Here is a 19,249-nt window from a genome sequence, read left to right as displayed (position 1 = left end):
AGGGTTAACCCTGGGCGTCTCTCCTGCCTGACATGGAAGGGGCCATTGAATAGCTGCCTCCCCCATCCAGCAAACACATTGGCTAAGACTGAGGGTGGATCTAGGGCTCCAGCAGTACTCCGGCATGGAGTCCCAACTGGAGCCGGATTGCGAAACGCAGCTCGTACACAAATACTGCAGACAGTAGGGACGGGGAGGGCGCAGCATTTTTCTCAGTCTAGCACAACTTGCGGCTTTTGTAGCTGAGGAAGAGAAAAAAAAAAATGCAGCGACCCCTGCTTTAAACTTCAGCAGACGCTCCGTGGTTCCGCTTCGCCACCCATTCCTTTTCTCATTGTTGTGTTTTTACTCTAGCCTTCTCTCCCCTGCCATGACCCCATCTGTCCTTTGCTTTTGCACAGGCAGCACAACAGGCAGCCCTCCCGTGTGGTAGAGGGAGGGGGGGGGGAGTCCTAACTGTATCTTTGGCAATGAATGCTCATGTGAGCCACAATGAGTTGGCATCCCACAGAGGCTCGCGAGCATACACTGCCACTATTGTGCTATAGCTCATTTACTGTGTTACGCACTCCTAAACAAGCTTTTTTTTGTTCAAATGTTTTCAAATTCTATAGGGTGAATTGTGACCTCAAAGGTCAACCACGATCTTTTCACCTGAGTCGTGCTGAAATGAACCACACCAGTCAGTTATGATTCAATCCTTTGTCCCAGTCAAAACTGGCTAAGGTCCAAGTTTAGCAAGCCAAGGGGAAATGGAAACGGGGAGTAGAAACAAAACAAAAATCAAACTGATAAATTGTTGGATTTGTTTCTTCTCTTTTGACTTTTACCTCCATTCTTTTATGAAGATAAAATATTGAAAGTTGGGACCTTCCCTGGGCCTTAGAGGCATAATTTTTCTTTGCATAGCATTTAACAGCAAAGCTTCTTCTCATGATATGACTTAGATCTTGGCAGTGTAGAAATTTTTCACGACTTGTTCGTCCAAACTCAAAAGTACCTGCAACAAATGTCTTGTTGGAACAATAAATGAATGCTGATATGTAAAGTTCCAAAACTTTGCCAAGTTTACTGTTGGTGCTTTGTTACCCGAATAAAACGGAACCTTGCTTCCCTTGTTGTCATTTCCTAAGCATCCTTATTTTGTTCCCGGCCAGTCAGTATGCACATTTGGTAGAAAGGTCAGCGGCCAGTATGAGATGTAATGAGTCTGGATTGAGCCGCAGATGAGGCAATGACCGCCCGTTTATTAGATCATTACAGGGCACTGGTCGAACCTGAAGGCTAATCCAATCACATTGACACGTTGGCTCTCGGACCAAACGCCGTTTCCCGATAGGTCAAATGAAACTTGACACAAGCCAATGACATATAATGTTCAGGCCATTAGCAATTAAAGTTGTCTCCATGGCGCTGCATGCACACCCAGGCTGTGAGCAATCTAGTGGTCATTCAATTGCATGTTTGCAAATGGTGCAAATAATTAGTTTTAGCGTGTAATACATTTGGGACATTTTTGGTAACCATAATATCCGAGTGCAGTGCAGATACAAAACAAAATCTCACGAGTGTCTAACCACTTTTTTCTTTCTCCCCCTCTGCTTCTTTTTAGTGTGCCTGGACCGCTGTAAGCACGGCGCATGTAACCTCCAGGGCCAATGCTGCCACGACCAGTGCTTGGGCAGCTGCTCGGAGCCCGGGAACGCCAGCAGCTGTGTGGCCTGCAGGAACCTCCAGCACGGCAACACCTGTCTGGAAAAATGCCCCCCTGGATACTACGTCTTTCGGGGATGGCGATGTGTCAGCTTCTCCTTCTGTCAGGTTGGTTGTTGCTATCTCACCCATGTAGCCCTGATGCACTTCCTTCCAGATGAAGAATATTTGCTGCTCCTCACAGGCGCTCCACAACCAATGCAAGGAGACCAAGAGGTTGAACCAGGGCCGGGACTCTGGTTGCTATGAATACGTCATCCACAATGGCGCCTGCATTCAAGAGTGTCCTTCTGGATACACCCCTATAAACTCCTCCATGTATGTGTGACACACACACACACGCACGCACGCACACGCCACCATCAACTTTATTGATAGTGGCGACTGGCACATGATATCAGTTGCCCAACACCAGCAACTCATGCAGGTGCCACACTCCCTCCCACTCGCACACAAGCAGTGATGACATTTGGAAGCTGATCAAACACAAAGGCCAATTCCCCCCCCTTAATTTTGTGGAGCGTTTACTCGAAATCATTATAAGGAAATTTAATAATGTCAAAAAAGTAAAGGCCAAATCATCACCCTCATGTTTGCCTCTCCACCAATCTTTACTTCAGACAGCTAATTATTTATAATACCGCTAATTATTTCCAGTGATTTTTATTCTGCCTGGAAGTGTTTAGTAGTATTTTTTTTTTTTAAATATTGAATATTATGTCATCTTAATTAGGGTGACATGATGGCCGCAGAGTTGGCAAAAGCCGTAACCAAAAGTTTGTCACTTTAACTTCAAATTATTGCCGCCATAAATGCACCATTACCAACATAATCATCATTGGGAATCAATCACACGTGTAAATGAGATCTTCTAACAGTGACAAGTTGTTTTTATGTGAGCATGTAGTGAAAGTAACCACTCCCCGCTAAAGTAGTTAAAAGTCTCTCAACTAGCTAGTAAATGTAAATTACCTCGTGTTAACATTTGTAGTTTTTGGCCAAGCTTTGCTTACTTTGGAAGCTGCCAGAGTCATTTTGCTGCCAATAACTGATTAATTTCCTGTTTGAAAGATTACTCAATGACTTGGAACCAGTTCACTTAGGCGGCTTAAGTGTGATTATTTCATGTGAAGCAAAAGTATAAAGGGTTGATATTATTTTATTTTTTTCTTCATTATTTTGGATTTAATCAGAGTTGACGGTTGCTGTGGTCAGCATAAGCGATGCAGATGTAGTCCAATTTATGGTACATTCTTTGGAGAAAGCGCAGAGGCAAATTGCATTGTTAGAAAGATCTGACATTAGTTATTCTGCATGTTTTGAAGAGCACATCAGTGGAGTTTCTATTTGGAATAGCCACTAAAAGAGGAGAATTGTTCCAAAACATTCACACAGGTTTGGAGAGGAATACGAAAACATATTGGGTAAAGTCCTCCAGTTGTCCCTTTGTGGCTCGGAAAATTTGACATGCAGCAAGTGGCAGGCCAAGATGAGTCTTTAGTGGGAAGAGAAGTGATTTTTTTTTTTTTTTGTTCGTGCAGAGAAATAAGTGGGGTGTGGAAAAGGAGGAGAGATGGAAGAGGGGAATTCAAAGGACAGCGCTTTGTATTTGTGTTGTATCTCTATCATGTGGCTAAATAATTAAAGATATTACCCATGTGCAAGCACTTCTACAATTTTCCACAGTTGTGTGTTGACATAAACATTTTTATTTGCTGAATGAAAACAAAACACGCTGAGCTTTTAGTACGGCCAATGAAAACTGCTTAGGACATTTCAACCCCCTATAATGACTTTTTTCACCATGTGTGTAGGAGAGTGGGCGATTTTTTTTTTGCATTATGACTCCCTCTTACTTTATTATACCGTTTTATTCCTGTCCCTTTTTTTATGACAAAATTTTTTTTAATGTAATGTACACATTATACGGTTGGCTTCTTATCCTCCCTCTGCTTTTTCTTGTGGACCAGCACAACCCCGTGTGACCCAAATCCACAACACCAGTCACGGAAGAATCCAGTCAGAGTGCTTTGTTCACAAAAAAAAAATTGGTCAATAGCGGTCGGGAAAACGGGAAGAAGAAAGCAACCAAAATGACAGCATTAAACATGACTTAACGCAGGCTACCCGTCATCCATATGGCCACTGGCGATTCTTCCTGACTAGCATGACACCGGAACACTTGGACAAACGTTTTTGAGACCGCGCAATTGCGCTGACTGCTTTAAATGCTTCCCTGCTTTTTTCTCTTACTTCTTTTTTAGAGCTCTGTTACTCGTACACCTCCAGCACTCGGTCGATAAAAGTCAACCAGTGCAATTGAAAAATAACATTGAAATCATCTGCTTCCGCCAGACCTGCATGCACTTTTCCAGATGCTTCCACCAGACACCGTTGCCCAAGTCACCGGGTTCAACCGGACAGATAAACACTGGCCCTTTAAGAGGCGCTCTCCGGCCCGAGCTTGCTGTCTGCCTGTGTGTCTGTGTTTTTCACTACAACGGGCCAAAACGTTTTCTCTTTCTACATCGCAACTAGAGCGTTACTTCTGAAGGAGCTGAATATATGATTTTCCGTGTGGAAAGGGGAGGGTGGAAGAAAATACCAGAGATTGGCCTCCTACCGTTGTTTAGTCGCAATTATTACATAGTGTTTCCACTAACTAATAAGTCATAAGCGGAAACAGTGGTGGAAATTCCTTTTTTAAGGATTCATGAAACTATAATGGGCCATTTGAGCCACTCGGGGATGATCCCCACATGACTTCCATCGTCCCATTGAATTTTGTCTTCTTCTGTGTGCTTCCCAGGGAAATGACTTGCTAATAACATTTGCATGAACATAATATTAAATGGCAATTAGTGCCCACATTCCTTAAAAACCCCTTAGCATCCTTTATTCGCTGTAAGCAGTATCTCTCATTTTTATGGCTAGACTTGTTACATTTATAAGAGCAAAGGTCATTACTGGAGATTGCAGTCTGGTGGTAAGAGTCTAAAATACTGCAGTTTAGATTCGAGGCAGAACTTTAGAGGTAAAGCTGTCAAGTCTTTAGTCAGAATTAAAGAGCAGGATTATGTTTCTTTTGAGAGGGCTCATTTGTGAATGAAACGTTATCCTCTGTGCGGTTGTGCATGCATGCACGCACGCGTGTGTGTGTGTGTGCAGACTGGTCCTTCGATGAAGCTTGCCTTTTGTGAATGGGTTTCCTGAAAGGAGGCATTATGAAGACCTCCTTTCCCAATGCATGCGCGTGTATGTGGTTACGTACGGAAGGACGTGTCTGCAGTGAGAGAACGTCGTTCGCACATCTCAGTGAAACTAAACGTCCGTTGGGGACTCGAGATTGTGTCTCACTTTCTTTTGTTTCTGCATCCATATGTGTTTTTGTGTGTGTGTGTGTGGAGGATGAGGAGCATCACTCCTGTATCCTTCACTGTTCAAGAAAACCAAAACAGTCTCATGCGGTATATTGACCTTTAAATATTTACCATATTAATTAATTATTGTGTTCGGTCTATTTTGGTTATATCTTAAACTAACCTCTGCCCTGTGATTTTTTTTAATGGACATAAGGGCCATGTCACTCATGACTGAATGAAGTTTAAAAGGTTGAATTAAAAAAAAAAAAAAAATTAAATTAACTAATAATTTGTCAAAAATCCAAATAGTTTTTAAAAGCAAATTGTAGATTCAATTAACCAAGTATTTAATCAATTAAATACAGGAAATGAAGGATTTTTAAAAATAAATTCTTCACATTACTGTTTTTATTCTAATTTATAGTGAATTATTTAACCATCTTTTAATGACATACTTATGTGAGAAAAAAATAAACACAGCTTCACTAATACATCAACTCAGCTTTGCTTAGAAAGCACAACTGCAGCAAAGTATTAATAAAATATTTAAAAAAGAAATATTAACAAAAATCCGAATGCTGAATAGAGAGGGATTAATGACAAAATCACCTGCACAGTTTTCTATGCAATTTAAGTGGAAAATGTTTTCAGTATAATTGCACATATGAAATGTATTTTAAATTAAAGTGGACATGCAAACTACTACTACTACCTATTACATATTATTAAAGATGGAACATTTCTGTCTTTTACAGGCAGTTTAAAAAAAGGTGCTTTGAATAGCTCTGTACACTCTGGGCCTTGTTGTGATGGAAGTGCTGTGTCATTGCCGCTTCCAACACATTCCTGCTTCATTCCGTTTGGTCATCTCCCATTCTATGTCCAATCAGTCTGCACACTTTGGGCATTTGTGGTTTTTGCTTTCAGTGTTCAAAAAACAGCTTAGTTGTTTTGTCGACCTCAGGCGCAACATTTTTTTTTTTATGTTAACACTAATCCAGTCACGTTGACTGTCATTCCATTCCTTTTCTAAAACAAAAGCGCAGTTCAGCTCGGCAATGGGATGCTAATAGATTCGTTTTAAAAATCAAAAGTTAGGAATGGATACCAAAATAGAGCTTTTGAGGTAGAACACTGGTTAACATTTTAGTTAGCATCACAAAACTATTTTCCCATAGGAGGTAGTTCGAATTGATTTGTTCCAAACTGAAACATTTCCCACATTTATCTCTCAACATTTCATTTTTAGTCTGGTCCTCCTTTTGGAATAATTGTGGCTAAAATGCCCAAACGGCAGCTCTGAAACGTATCGAGCACAGTAATCCATTTTGGAGGAAATGCACAAAACGTCCTTGCTTGTCTATATTGATCGCTATCGAGCGCTATCATGTCAGTAAGTGCTGCCCTCATTAGGATGCTGATGTTTTTATTGACGCTCCTCTCACTCTACGCAGGTTGACATGCTCGCCGTGCGCAGGCCTTTGTCCCAAACTTTGCGTGGGGAATAAAACCATCGACTCCGTCACCTCCGCCCAGGCTTTGAAAGGCTGTACCGTTCTCCAAGGCAACATGATCATCAAGATTCGCGGCGGGCGTGAGTACACAATTTCACTGGTTTTAAAAAATATTGTTGTGATCTCAGTGGCTGATCACCATCTTTTTTTTTTTGCAGATAACATAGCGGCTGAGCTGGAAGCTAGTTTGGGCCAGATTGAGGAGATCACAGGCTACCTAACGGTTCGCAGAGCCTACGCTCTTGTGTCCCTCTTCTTCCTCCGTAAACTACACACCATCAGGGGGGAGCATCTGGAGGGAGAGTAAGTCTTCCTGTTTTTTTCCTCCCCACCTCTCTCCACTGTAACTCATCCATCTGTGCATCTTTTCCAGCACTTATGCCTTCTATGCACTGGACAACCAAAATCTGCGTGAGCTGTGGGACTGGTCCAAGCATAACCTGACCATCCAACGCGGCCGCACTTTCTTCCACTATAACTCCAAACTGTGCATGTCCGAAATCACTAAAATGGAGGAGGTGACTGGCACCATCAAGCGCAACCAGAAAAATGACATTGCAGTGCGCACCAATGGGGACCAAGCCTCCTGTGAGTTTGCAGGATTTTTTTTTATTAGGCCGTGTTTGTGCAGATACACGCAGAAATATGTCACAAATTAGGAATTTCTTAGTTTTTTAAATCAAAGATACATGCTGCTTTATCTCTTCCAGGTGAAACCAAGCTGCTGAAATTCACGTTCATCAAAGCGGCCTCCAACAAGATTTTAGTCAAGTGGGAGCCATTTTGGCCGTTAGATTTCAGAGACTTGTTGGGCTTTATGGTTCTCTACAAAGAAGCGTAAGCATCTGACACAAAGCTAATTTTGATCATTCACGGAGGACGTTTCCGTCATGTTGCTTCCTCGTGTTTTGTAGGCCGTACAAGAACGTGACAGAGTTCGACGGGCAAGACGCGTGCGGTTCTAACAGCTGGGTGATCGCCGACGTTGACCCGCCAGCCCGCGTTCCCGACAACAAGGAGCAGAGCGAGCCGGGTCATTTGATCCGACCCCTCAAGCCGTGGACCCAGTACGCCATCATGGTGAAAACCCAACTGTCCGCATCTGACGAGCACCAGGTTCACGGGGCCAAGAGTGAGATCATCTATGTCCGCACCGAGGCCTCCAGTGAGTTACTTTCGAGCTACAAGCAAATTTGAAATCGACGAGTGAACTTCAAGCACAATAAAAAAAAATGCTGACTTGAAAATGATGAGTCAAAATGATCAGGAATTGTGATTGCGCAACATCTCTCGTTGTCGCAAGATGTTTTCTTGCAACATTTTAACGGCTACTGTGTCCACGGCCGACCGACTGCTGATCAGTCGAACCGAGTGGAACACTTGGCAGAAATGCCGCTATCGTCATTTGCACACAAATGTGCAAACAAAAGACTGACTCATTCAAATCATTGCTCCATAGTGACGTTAGTGGACAAAAACCCGGCAGGTTACCTTTGTACAGCAATAACAGAGGGGCAAAAAAAAAATCAATGACTGATCGAGCCGGACGTTTCTAGAATGTCGTGCCCTAACGTTTGTCTCCATCAATCTTCCTCAGAGCCGTCAGTCCCTCTGGATCCCACCTCCTCCTCCATCTCCTCCTCCCAAATCATCCTCAAGTGGAACCCTCCCACCAATCCCAACGGCAACATCACCCACTACCGGGTCATCTGCCGCAAGCAACCCGAGGACAGCGACCTCTACAAGTTCGACTACTGTCTGCAAGGTCGCTATCCAACCACGTTGGCATTTCTTGACAAATCCGTTGAGTTTTTTTCCACGCTTGTAAACATCTTCGATCCTTGGACAGGAATGAAGCTGCCGTCCCGGATGCCGAACCACCCTGATAGCGACGACGAGAAGAAGTTGAACCACACGGACGAGCCCAACGTAGGGGGCAAGTTTTGCACTTGCCCCAAGACGGACATCCAGCTCAAGAAGGAACAAGAGGAGATTGAGTATCGCAAGACCTTTGAGAACTACCTGCACAATGAAGTGTTCGAGAGCAGGTACATTTCACAAGTGTCGACAGTGTGGACTTTTTTGTTCCGGGTCGGACAGTAGGGAGGTGGGAGGTGCTGATTTTGGAGGCCCAAGTGCATCGAACCCATCCACACTCACACACTCCATTGCGGATTCCCTACGGGGATGATTAGTGCGGCCATTATCATTCACGCCAGTCAGCCGTGCAGTCATGCAAACGGCTATTCGGACACACACAGTCAGTGAAGCTAACACACACCTCAGCGGGACTGTAATAGGTCAGTGTCATGCAACACGGTGCGCAAAGACCTCTCCGTGTTTCCCTTTTTCATCACGCAAGGGGATGCAGGATGTTTTTCCTCCCACTTGAGCAGCTTTTAACTCAACCTTGCAGCTCTGAACTCTTGGCAAGAAAAGTACAGAATAGTCAATGATGCTTTAGTAGAAGTTAGTCCACCGCTGCGAAAAGGTCTTGCTCAAAGAGTTCAGTCGGGAAGTGGATGTTGGCTCATGAATACCATCTAGTGGAGGTAGTTTGTAAATGCTCTGTCTGTTGTTATTTTTTTTTCTCCCAGACCTGCTCGTCGGCGACGTTCAGTGGGCGTGGCCAACGCCACCGAAATGCCTTTCCTTCTTCCAACACTCGCCGGTGTTCCTAACGGTTCTAAAGCCACACCGAAAGACGAGGACGAAGAGGGAGCTAAGGTCTCAAACGCTGCCTTTCACTGTTTGCTAAAGAAAATAAAGTAATTTTGTAATAATGCTCACCCTTGAATTTTGCACAGGTTGAACTGAAAGTCTTTTCAAAAGAATCAATCGTCATCTCCAATCTGCAACACTTTACCAGTTATAAGATTGAGATCATGGCTTGCAACCATCCCACAGACCTCAAGCGCTGCAGCATGGCGACTTACAGACGTGAGAGAACCATGCCGGAAGGTGAATCCACAACGCATCTTCGTTTAAATACAAACAAGCCGTTTTGCAGACATGATCAGCAGGTGGCTTCCAAAGCATGCAAGGAATATAATCTGTTTCCTTCTTCATGGTCTGACAGCGAAAGCAGATGACATCCCAAGCCTGGTGACCCATGAGTTAATGACCGGCGAGCCTGCCTCTGTGTTTATTAAGTGGAAGGCTCCCGTCTCTCCAAACGGTCTCATCGTCCTCTATGAAGTCTTTTACCACAAGGTTGGGGAGAGCGAGGTCAGTACCATCTTGTGTTACAATGCCCCGCAGATAGCAAGAACTAGAAAATCCTCCGAGCAGAGGCAGGAACAAAAAAAGTTTATAAAACCGCAGGATTGCTACTTCTGCAGTGCATGTTTGCATATATTTATTTGTGTGGCGTAAATGTGTGAATTCTACTTGCATTGCTGTTCATGGTGCCACCGCGTGAGTGCAGGAGCCAGTCGCTGCTGTTACCATAGCGACAGAGGCAGGAAGGAAGACTAGAATGCAGGCAAAGGGATGGATAGGCATCTCACCTGCACTGCACTCTGCCATGCATCTCGCACCTGTAAAATTATTATTGTTTTTATTATTTTTACACAATGGTGGCACGTGATGAAATTAAAAGATGTGCTGCACCGATAAAACCTCACCACACAACCGTACATATTTTAGTTTCCTGACTTTGATTTGTTACTCTAGGTCCACACAGCTTGCGTTTCCCGGCCCGCGTACCTCAAGTCCGGCGGTACCAAGCTGTCGCTCGTACACCCTGGGAACTACAGCGTGAGGGTCCGCGCCACCTCCTTGGCAGGAAACGGCTCTTTCACAGAAACCGCCTACTTCGTCATGCCCAACAGTAAGGCTGAATTAAAATCCTGTCGTGCGCTGGGGATGTTCCGAAATGCTTTTATTGATTTTCTGTATATCCACGTTAAGGTGAAATACTATGATGTGAAATTTGCTCTTGACCGGAGATTGGGTGAAATGTAACCCACTAAATTATTTGAATAGTTTCATTTTATGTATGTGACTATTTTACTGCCCCAGAGAGCAAAACCTTTATCAGCCGAAATTTGCCTTCAGTTGCTTTGACCTGACCAAAGCCTTGTATGTGATTTACAGAGGATCCGGGTATAATTGGGGTTGTCATCGGCCCAATCATCTGCTTCATCCTGCTGTTGGTCATGGGAGGGGCCATCTTTGTGGTCTTTAAGAAAAAGTAAGTGTTGCAGTAGCTTTAGGACCTTAGGACATGCTGTTCATTGAGGCAGTGTTGCGCAACATCTCCAAAAAATTCTCAGTGTGTGACACTGCTGTGTTTGGATCTGTTACAGGCAGACAGAAGGCCCAACCGGACCTCTCATTGCCTCCTCAAACCCGGAGTACCTCAGTGCCAATGATGGTAAGAAGCATCATAACAAACTGGGTTCGATGGGTCCTCACAACTCCACCATTTTGTGTAGTTTATGTTCCGGATGAGTGGGAAGTACCGCGGGAGAAGATCACAGTGCTCGGGGAACTGGGTCAGGGCTCCTTCGGCATGGTCTACGAAGGAATCGCCAAGGACATCGTCAAAGGTGACCCGGACACCCGCGTGGCCGTCAAGACTGTAAACGAATCAGCCAGTCTGCGAGAGAGAATTGAGTTCCTCAACGAGGCGTCCGTCATGAAGGCCTTCAGCTGTCACCATGTGGTAATAACCCCCACGCTTTCCGACCAGCATAAGCACTCATTACTCAGAGATTCATGACTGGCTTGTTGTGTTGACGCGACCATACTGACTCACAGTTTGACTTCCAAAACAAACATTGCCACTTGTAATAGCTGTTTTACTGCCTTGCCATATGTCCTGACGTTCTTTTATATCTTTACTCCTGCTGGCTCAGATAATCAGGTCCAAGGTTCATGATTGAAGAGTTGTTTTTAATATGTGATTTTTTTATGATTTGTATTATTTTTTTTTAAATAGGTACGCCTCTTAGGTGTTGTGTCCAAGGGTCAGCCCACCCTAGTGGTGATGGAGCTAATGACACACGGTGATCTCAAGAGCTATCTGCGAGGTCTCAGGCCAGACTCTGAGGTTGGCGCTGTTTGCAAACGATTAGCCGATACAAACAGTCCACCGCGTAGGTAAAAAAATCGTATTCCTGTGTGTTAGAACAACCCGACCGGCCGTTCTCCACCTACCCTGAAGGAGATGATCCAGATGGCTGCGGAAATCGCAGACGGCATGGCCTACCTCAACGCCAAGAAGTTTGTGCACAGGGACCTGGCAGCCAGAAACTGCATGGTAGCAGATGATTTCACCGTCAAGATTGGAGGTACTGATGTACATTTTTTTTCCTATTTAAACCGAAATGCATCTAAATAAGGCAACAAAACTTCAGTTGTATTGTATTGGATATCCAGGTGTACCTAATAATGTGACTGTTACATTACCTAATAGCTCACTGAGCTCAATTTCCACCTTTCCGTCCATCTCAGACTTTGGTATGACGCGAGACATCTACGAGACTGACTACTACCGTAAAGGAGGGAAGGGTCTGCTTCCCGTCAGGTGGATGGCTCCGGAGTCTCTGAAGGACGGAGTCTTCACTGCCCACTCGGACTGCTGGTAAGCGAGCAGGCCCACCCACGCGCACATCTCACAGCTCCCATCGATGCATTCTGAGGCCTCTTTCTTGCTCTCCCAGGTCGTTCGGCGTTGTGCTGTGGGAGATCAACACGCTAGCGGAGCAGCCGTACCAGGGTCTGTCCAATGAGCAAGTTCTCAAATTTGTCATGGACGGAGGATACCTGGACCGCCCGGACAACTGTCCCGAAAGAATGTGAGTTGTGTTTATTATTATTAGCTGGAGCTCTTGTTGATTTTTGCGTCATGCAGCTTCCTAATTAGCGAGTTTCCTGTTTCAATCACGCAGGCACAACTTAATGCAGATGTGCTGGCAGTACAACCCCAAAATGCGGCCGATGTTCCACGAGATCATTGAGATGCTGCGGGAGGACCTGCACCCGTCTTTTCAGGAGGTCTCCTTCTTCTACAGCGAGGAGAACAAGGTCCCCGAGAGCGAGGAGTTTGATTTGGACCTGGACAACATGGAGAGCATCCCCCTGGACCCGTCCTCGTACTCCCAGAGAGAGGAAAGCTTAGGCAGGGACAGCGGGCCCTCTGTGGCCCTTAGGGGGAACTATGAGGAGCACGTCCCCTACACACACATGAACGGCGGCAAGAAAAACGGACGAATCTTATCGTTGCCCCGATCCAGCCCTTCCTAACATTTTCTCCTGTACCGAAAGAACTCGTTGAACTGGCCCAACCTTCCTTCTTTTCTCCCGCCGCCCTCCGGGAATCCTTTTCTTATTCTTGGAGAAGACCTATTCAACAACACACATACACAGTTCTCAGGACTTTTTTCTTCCTCATGACTGCCAAACAAACACAGGCTAGCGAAGGATGCAAACAGCACATGGGTCTTTCTGGTGTCGTCTTTTTGTTTCTTGCTGTCGTTTCCAAGGATGCAATGGAGGGGGTGGGGGGACTGTGAACACAAGGAACCTTAGACAACCGCAAGGCTGCTCTTCTGCTCAACCTCTTGAAAGACGTGGCTCCGCCTACCACGGGGCGTTTCTTTGCATTTACGTTTCTTCTCCTGACTCCGTCTTTTTACTCAGATAGTGGCCTTTGGATATGTGGCCTATACAGAAAGAGACGCGTCTCTCTGCGCTCGTGTTCCTTTTGACGACAATTTCATGTCTTGCTTGGAAACGGTGGGATGACACAATCATAGAACAAACATCTGATCATAGAGGAACGTTGGGTCGTTTTTGCGTTTGTTTTGCGTTGTTGTTTTTTTTTCCTTTCCGGCTCTGCAGAATTCCAAAACAACACACATATTCATCGGGTGAATAGTTTTAATTTATTTGCTTTTATCTTCGTTTTCTCTCTTTTCTATCTGTGTCCTCACTTATATGGCTGAAGGATATTTAAACAGTTAAGAATTGGACAAAGGAGTTCCTCAGACTGACCAATAGCTGCTGCTTTGATATATTTTACTAGGTATAGAAATATATGAATTTATATAATATATATAGTATATATGGAATATTGGTATGAAAGTACCAACATTTTATATATATAATATATGACATTGATGTTTTTGTATATAGTTCATATTTGTAATATTTTTCATCAAAAGCTTTGTTAGTATCTAGATTTTATTTTTTTGCCAATGTTTTTCCTTGAAATGTTTTTATTTTTATAGCCCCAGATCTCTCACTAATCTGCCATCAGTGCTCTCTCCTCTCCTATTGTGACCACCTAGATGGGAAATTACTTCAACCCACTGAATCATTTCTCTTTTTTCCCCCCTTTCTTGTTATTAAGCAACCCCCCCTCCCTCGGACCTTCTGTCTGTATGAAGATGAGACTTTTTTTTTTTTTGCAACGATAAAACACACACAAAAAGCTTGGATGAGGTCACATGACATCTGATCGCATTTCAATCCGAGGGCGGCCCGATGAATGTACTTCCCTTTTAATGGCAACACTCGTCATGTAGGAAGGTCCTGAGATGCTTTTCGATCCTTCTTGTCCACTTAACGAGCAGAACTTGTCAGAATCTACAAACTCCAGTGTCAGTGAGATGACAGCCGCGTTGGGTTTGCCTCCGCATGTTTCTCCCTGCTTCTAACACTTCCCCGATCCTTTCCACCCGCTTGTTTCCCTCCCACCTCGCAAGCAACGGCCACAAAGTTCCAGCAGGCGGTGTAGACACATCAGTTTTCTCCACTTTGTGTTTTTCTAATTGCAACATCACTCAATGCTGGCTTAGAATTTGATCTAAAATATTATTGAAACTGTAATTCAGCAACTTCCCCACTAGGTTAAGCAACACTGCCCCGATTGTGCGTTTGTGAAAATCCCAAAGATATCCAGCAGTATGCATTGTGGTTGTCTACGGCGCCTTTTTCCACTGCCCGGGCTCCAGCTTGATGCTTTCCTAGCGCCGGTAACGTAAAGCGCTGCTGCTTGCTCATTGGTTGAGGATTTTTGAGGGTTAACCTCTGCTTACCCCATTGCAGTGCCTTAGCTACAGACACTGCTGTATTATACTCCACAGTTTCCACTTTGCTGCAGCGTGTCCTCAGTCTCCTCTGGAAAAAAAAGGGAGAAAGAAAAAAAGGGACGCTGAAACTTATCTGCCGCAGTAGAAAACCCAGCGGAGGCGAGTAGAGCCAAGCAGTGGAAAAGCATCACAAGTCCACTCAGGTCTGACAGTGTCGTAGCAATTTACTCGTGTTTCTCTCCTGCCTTCCGCTAAAGCCCATAGCTTCTACTCAACATTAATTTTTTTAAATTTATTTGATCACTTCACCCTTTTAAGGAGCATTATCACCCATATCAGTTTATGAGTGTGCCACCCGACAACTTGGGCCCGGTAGCGCTGGGCAAGCTTGTCCCAATCTTTTGGAAGCCCTTCTGTTTTATACCAGTGCCTTCTCCAACTTGGAGTTGCGAAGCATCATCGGGGTCATGTAGAGAGCTGAGATGAATCTTGGACTGTTATATTTGATCTTGGGAGGAAAAAAAAGGATTTGATGCATGACAGTAGCATGGTGGACTCATTAGGACCCCCCCCCCCCACACACACACACACACAAATACTTAAAAATACTGTAAACTGAAATAAGCATGACTGTTCACTTTGTTGTATGAATAGCAACAGGTTGATACACAATGGAAGAGAGGTGATCAAAGATTATATTTCCTAAATCATTCTCAGCCCAATTAATTGAAATTAGGTGTAGCGGTTGGAAATCACTGCAGCGCTGTTTGGCTTTACAACACCTTGCAAGTCACTGTGAACACAAGCGGCTCCCGAGCTGGCCAGTAAGAAAAAGTGAAAACGGCTTGGACAGCTCTCGTGGCATATGCAATTCCTCATCAAGATACTTGTAGATATTTATTTTGTTAAGATGAAGCGGTTAGCATCCGAGTGGAGCGTTAAAAAAAAAAAGAAATAGGTGTGTGAGGATGGAGCGATGCCGGACTCCTTGTTTGTCGTTTCTCATCATCGTTGTTATGTTTGTTGTTGTCTTGGCCGGAGTCTACCTCAGTGCACACAGAGGAATCACACCAGACGCTCGCCCGACAGCCAATTTTTTCTAACACTGCTCACATGTGTGGCCTCCTTCTGTCTGCTTCCTGCCTTATACACATTTTTGGGGTCTTTCCATTCAGTTACGTTGCCCCACCCCAAAGCTCCTTATTTAAGTCCTCTTTCCCTAGAAATTTACCATGGACCAAAGTATTGGGACACTAAAACAGATAAAATGAAACAATATTAAGGTGGCTCTAGACAGAAAGTTCACTCTGAGGGAATTTTTTGGATTTGGATCTTTGTGAGGTCGGAAATAATTCTCCCATCCATTGGGACAGGAAAGGCGCTTCTCTAAGTAGGATCCAGAGGGACATCTCAATGGACTTGTTGTGTTTTTATTTTTTTTTTGTCCAATGTGTTCTGAGTGTTCTACTGTGAAAATCGAGAATATTAACTTTGTGCGGATGCGGGCTGGTTTTAAAGGAGAACAAGTAGGCAGCACCAAATCCCCCCTGCCCCTGCCCCCTAATGAACTTTCTCCCTTTTGGGTTAAATCAAGCGGGACTGGGACAATCTTGTGTGGCATGCAAACTCAAAACAGATGGACAAAATTTCAATTGTAACCTATTTTTTTAGTCTCGGAGGCGGTCTGATGATGCTCAGAAGAGATTCACCTTAGCTACCTTTTATATCAGTTGTGACTGAAGAGAAAACACAAAGCATCCTTGCAAATATAGACGTTAAAAGCCCCTCGACCCACAGATGATCCCATCTTTTCCCCATCCTCTCTGATTTTGGAGACAATCAGGAAAACCCGAAGCTCACTCGGAAGTCAAGTGGCTTTGACTGACCTCTAGTGGCTGGATGGGAGCATTGCAAAGCAAACCAACCCACCAATACAGTAGTGCCTTGCTTTGAATCCAGTAAAAACCTCGAGAGGACCTCCAAATATAAAAAGAATACCCCAAGAAATATGATTTTCTAATCCAGTTCTGTGTAAATTAATCAGTTTAATGAGAGAATATTATCATTTAGGATTATTCTTTTTACCACAAATGGAACTTTTGTCTGCTCTACTAAGATTGCTTCATGCATGGAAAAAGGAATGATGCATACCAGCGTATAGCTTCTTCATGTGACCTTTAAAAGAAAAAAAATGCCAGTACCCCTCAAACATGTCCCAATGTGAAAATTTCCATTCTTGCTGAAGTGCATCCCAACATTCAGAAAAATAAGCTGATTAAGTAACTCGTAACTGTAAATAGCAGTGGATCCCCCTTCTCTTTTGCCCGGAAATTGAAAGCACTTAATTTAGGGAACTTTGCTCTGTTCATGACCTTACAAGCAAAAAAATAACTTCCTCTCAAAGAGGTTAGCAAGTGACATGAGAAACTTTTGGCAACTTTGCTTAGTTTACCGAGAACGTTCGCTCAGACATTTTTTGTGAGGATTAATGGGAATTAACTGGGAATTAGGCAATATTTTAAAAATTTGTATTTGTGTAGAAGAGTCATTCATAGTTGGGGGTGATACAATTCAAGGACGGTTAATTTTAAAGTGAAATGATGCGGTTCGATTCAGGCTGATTTGATTTCATATGCTCCAACTCCCTTTTTTTTTTTGAATTTTCAAATCAGATTTACGAATTCATACCGGTTGTTATGACCCCAATACTGTATGGATGTGTATTGTGCATGTGTGTATGTTTACACACACTGTACATCCACACGTACACACATTCCCGCTACAGAAAAGCCCCGGCAGGTTTCCACTTCCTGTAAATTTTCCCGTTAATTCCCGTTGAAAGTGTCCCAATTGAAAAATCCCTGCGTTGATTTTGCAAACCTTCTCATATTTCAGTTTGGGTTGAGAACAAAGCATTTGTTGTATGTATTCTTTCTCGTTGTTTTAAAGAAATAAGTATTACCTATTAGAGAGCTGTTGATTATTTTATTTTTTTTAGCCAAAGTAGGGAGGGTAAACAATGACCTTTTTGTTTCTTACTGTAAACTTTTACTACTCTTGTACATTATGAATTTGTTTTTGTGTATATATAACTTCCTTTTTGTTGTTTTCTAAATTGAGAGGATATTTTCTGTTGTTGATGATGATGACACAGCCCACTTACACAACACAGGAGATCAGCCTGTGAAAACACACACCGCTCGACCTTTGACCCAACTTTCAATCAACCCCATGCATGTTCTTCCCAATGTGAGCCCGACAGGCCCAAACGCATCACTGAGACGCGTTTAGTTTGTGTTGTTTTTATTTTATTGGGGCTAAATAATGTGTAAACTGGACGAGACCACTGCACATCCAAGACGTGTGATGAAATAAGCTATAAAGATGGTTCAACCACCATTTTTTCTCCCCAGTCCCCAAGTTGCTTCTTCAGCCGATGAATGAATATGGAAAAAAAAAAAAAGTACTGCTGATGAGTGGTGAGATGATATTTCATATTTATCTTATTAGTTATGGACAGATGGGTGTCTGTCCAGTGGTCTGCTCCAGTTTCACACAGTAGTACTTTTAGTTTAGCGTGTAGTCTCCTCGGTGCACATACATACAGTCGCTTGTAGTGGCCGCCATGCTGTGTTGTCATCGAGCAGGTTACCTCTTTGTTGTTTGTCTTTGTTCATGCTGATGTGTTCTTTTTTTGGGAGGGGGGTCGCATATACGTTCCTGTTGTCAGTGTATGTGTGCGTATGTTGTCCAAAACCCAGATCGCTTCATCCCTCACACTGGATCCAAATGTGCCATTATCTTTATGTATCGCATTTATCAACACACACACACACACGCACACACACTCAGAATTACACGATGCATATTGTACAGGATCAAAAAAAAAAAAAAAAAAAGACAAAAAATGTGCCATGACTAAATGAAACGCTTGACAATTTATTTTTTCTATGGTTTCAAAAGGAGAGCCAAGTAGTGACATGTACAGAAAATGTTGCAATGATATGAAAATACAAATCTTGCTGTGTGTAAATTATTCAACAATTAACTGTTTATATTAAAATTATGAATAAAATTATTGGAGAATGTCTTTTCTCTCACTTATTGGCAATTTATCGTAAGAAAAATGTATTTTTTTTATGCAGCTGTCATCCTCAATTTCTTCATAAGATGCTCTAAAAGGTATTTTGAACACATAAGCATGTGTAGTTTTGTTTACATTATAAAATTCAGTGCATATTTAATCAAAGGCTTTAATTGAATGATACTTTTGCTTATTGTTTTTTATATAAATCTGCGCATAATTGACACTCCCATAATTTCAAACCAACAATATTTTAATCCCAGAAAAGCCAATTATGTAGACAACTACACAGTAACACTTTTCATGCTTACTGATAACAATTATTGTTATTAATATTAATATTTAACCTCTTGGCTAGCTCAATTTGACCAAATATCCATCCTTCCATTTTCCAAACTGCTTCATCAGCACAACAGGCATGCTGAAGCCTCCCCCAAGATTTTTTGGGTGGTAGGCAGGTCCTTTTTGAAATTCAAAACTACATCAGTAGTAGTAGTGCACTGTAGTTTAATTTGTACACGATGTAGTCTACCT

At 43.2% G+C, this 19,249-nt stretch overlaps 1 protein-coding gene across 1 annotated transcript in view; it reads left to right on the top strand.

The window, feature by feature from the left end:
• insrb (insulin receptor b) overlaps positions 1-18,721 on the top strand; it is a 49,866-nt gene extending 31,145 nt beyond the window's left edge. The window contains exons 3-23 of the mRNA XM_088393337.1: positions 1,613-1,821; positions 1,898-2,031; positions 6,530-6,669; positions 6,748-6,892; positions 6,963-7,177; positions 7,300-7,426; positions 7,504-7,754; positions 8,187-8,354; positions 8,439-8,637; positions 9,187-9,316; positions 9,397-9,550; positions 9,669-9,817; positions 10,265-10,421; positions 10,688-10,784; positions 10,900-10,967; positions 11,029-11,258; positions 11,535-11,645; positions 11,724-11,886; positions 12,050-12,179; positions 12,259-12,393; positions 12,487-18,721. Coding sequence (XP_088249463.1) covers positions 1,613-1,821; positions 1,898-2,031; positions 6,530-6,669; positions 6,748-6,892; positions 6,963-7,177; positions 7,300-7,426; positions 7,504-7,754; positions 8,187-8,354; positions 8,439-8,637; positions 9,187-9,316; positions 9,397-9,550; positions 9,669-9,817; positions 10,265-10,421; positions 10,688-10,784; positions 10,900-10,967; positions 11,029-11,258; positions 11,535-11,645; positions 11,724-11,886; positions 12,050-12,179; positions 12,259-12,393; positions 12,487-12,841 — 3,467 coding nt within the window. The 3' untranslated portion in view covers positions 12,842-18,721. The remainder of the gene's footprint in view (positions 1-1,612; positions 1,822-1,897; positions 2,032-6,529; positions 6,670-6,747; positions 6,893-6,962; positions 7,178-7,299; positions 7,427-7,503; positions 7,755-8,186; positions 8,355-8,438; positions 8,638-9,186; positions 9,317-9,396; positions 9,551-9,668; positions 9,818-10,264; positions 10,422-10,687; positions 10,785-10,899; positions 10,968-11,028; positions 11,259-11,534; positions 11,646-11,723; positions 11,887-12,049; positions 12,180-12,258; positions 12,394-12,486) is intronic.
• The last annotated feature ends 528 nt before the right edge of the window (positions 18,722-19,249 follow it).

The sequence above is a fragment of the Syngnathus floridae genome, chromosome 13, assembly GCF_059516105.1.
Source record: "Syngnathus floridae isolate MCC-2025c chromosome 13, RoL_Sflo_1.0, whole genome shotgun sequence".
Classification (NCBI taxonomy): domain Eukaryota; kingdom Metazoa; phylum Chordata; class Actinopteri; order Syngnathiformes; family Syngnathidae; genus Syngnathus; species Syngnathus floridae.
Note: the sequence above shows the minus strand (reverse complement) of the source record. Positions and strands in the feature narration are given on the sequence as shown.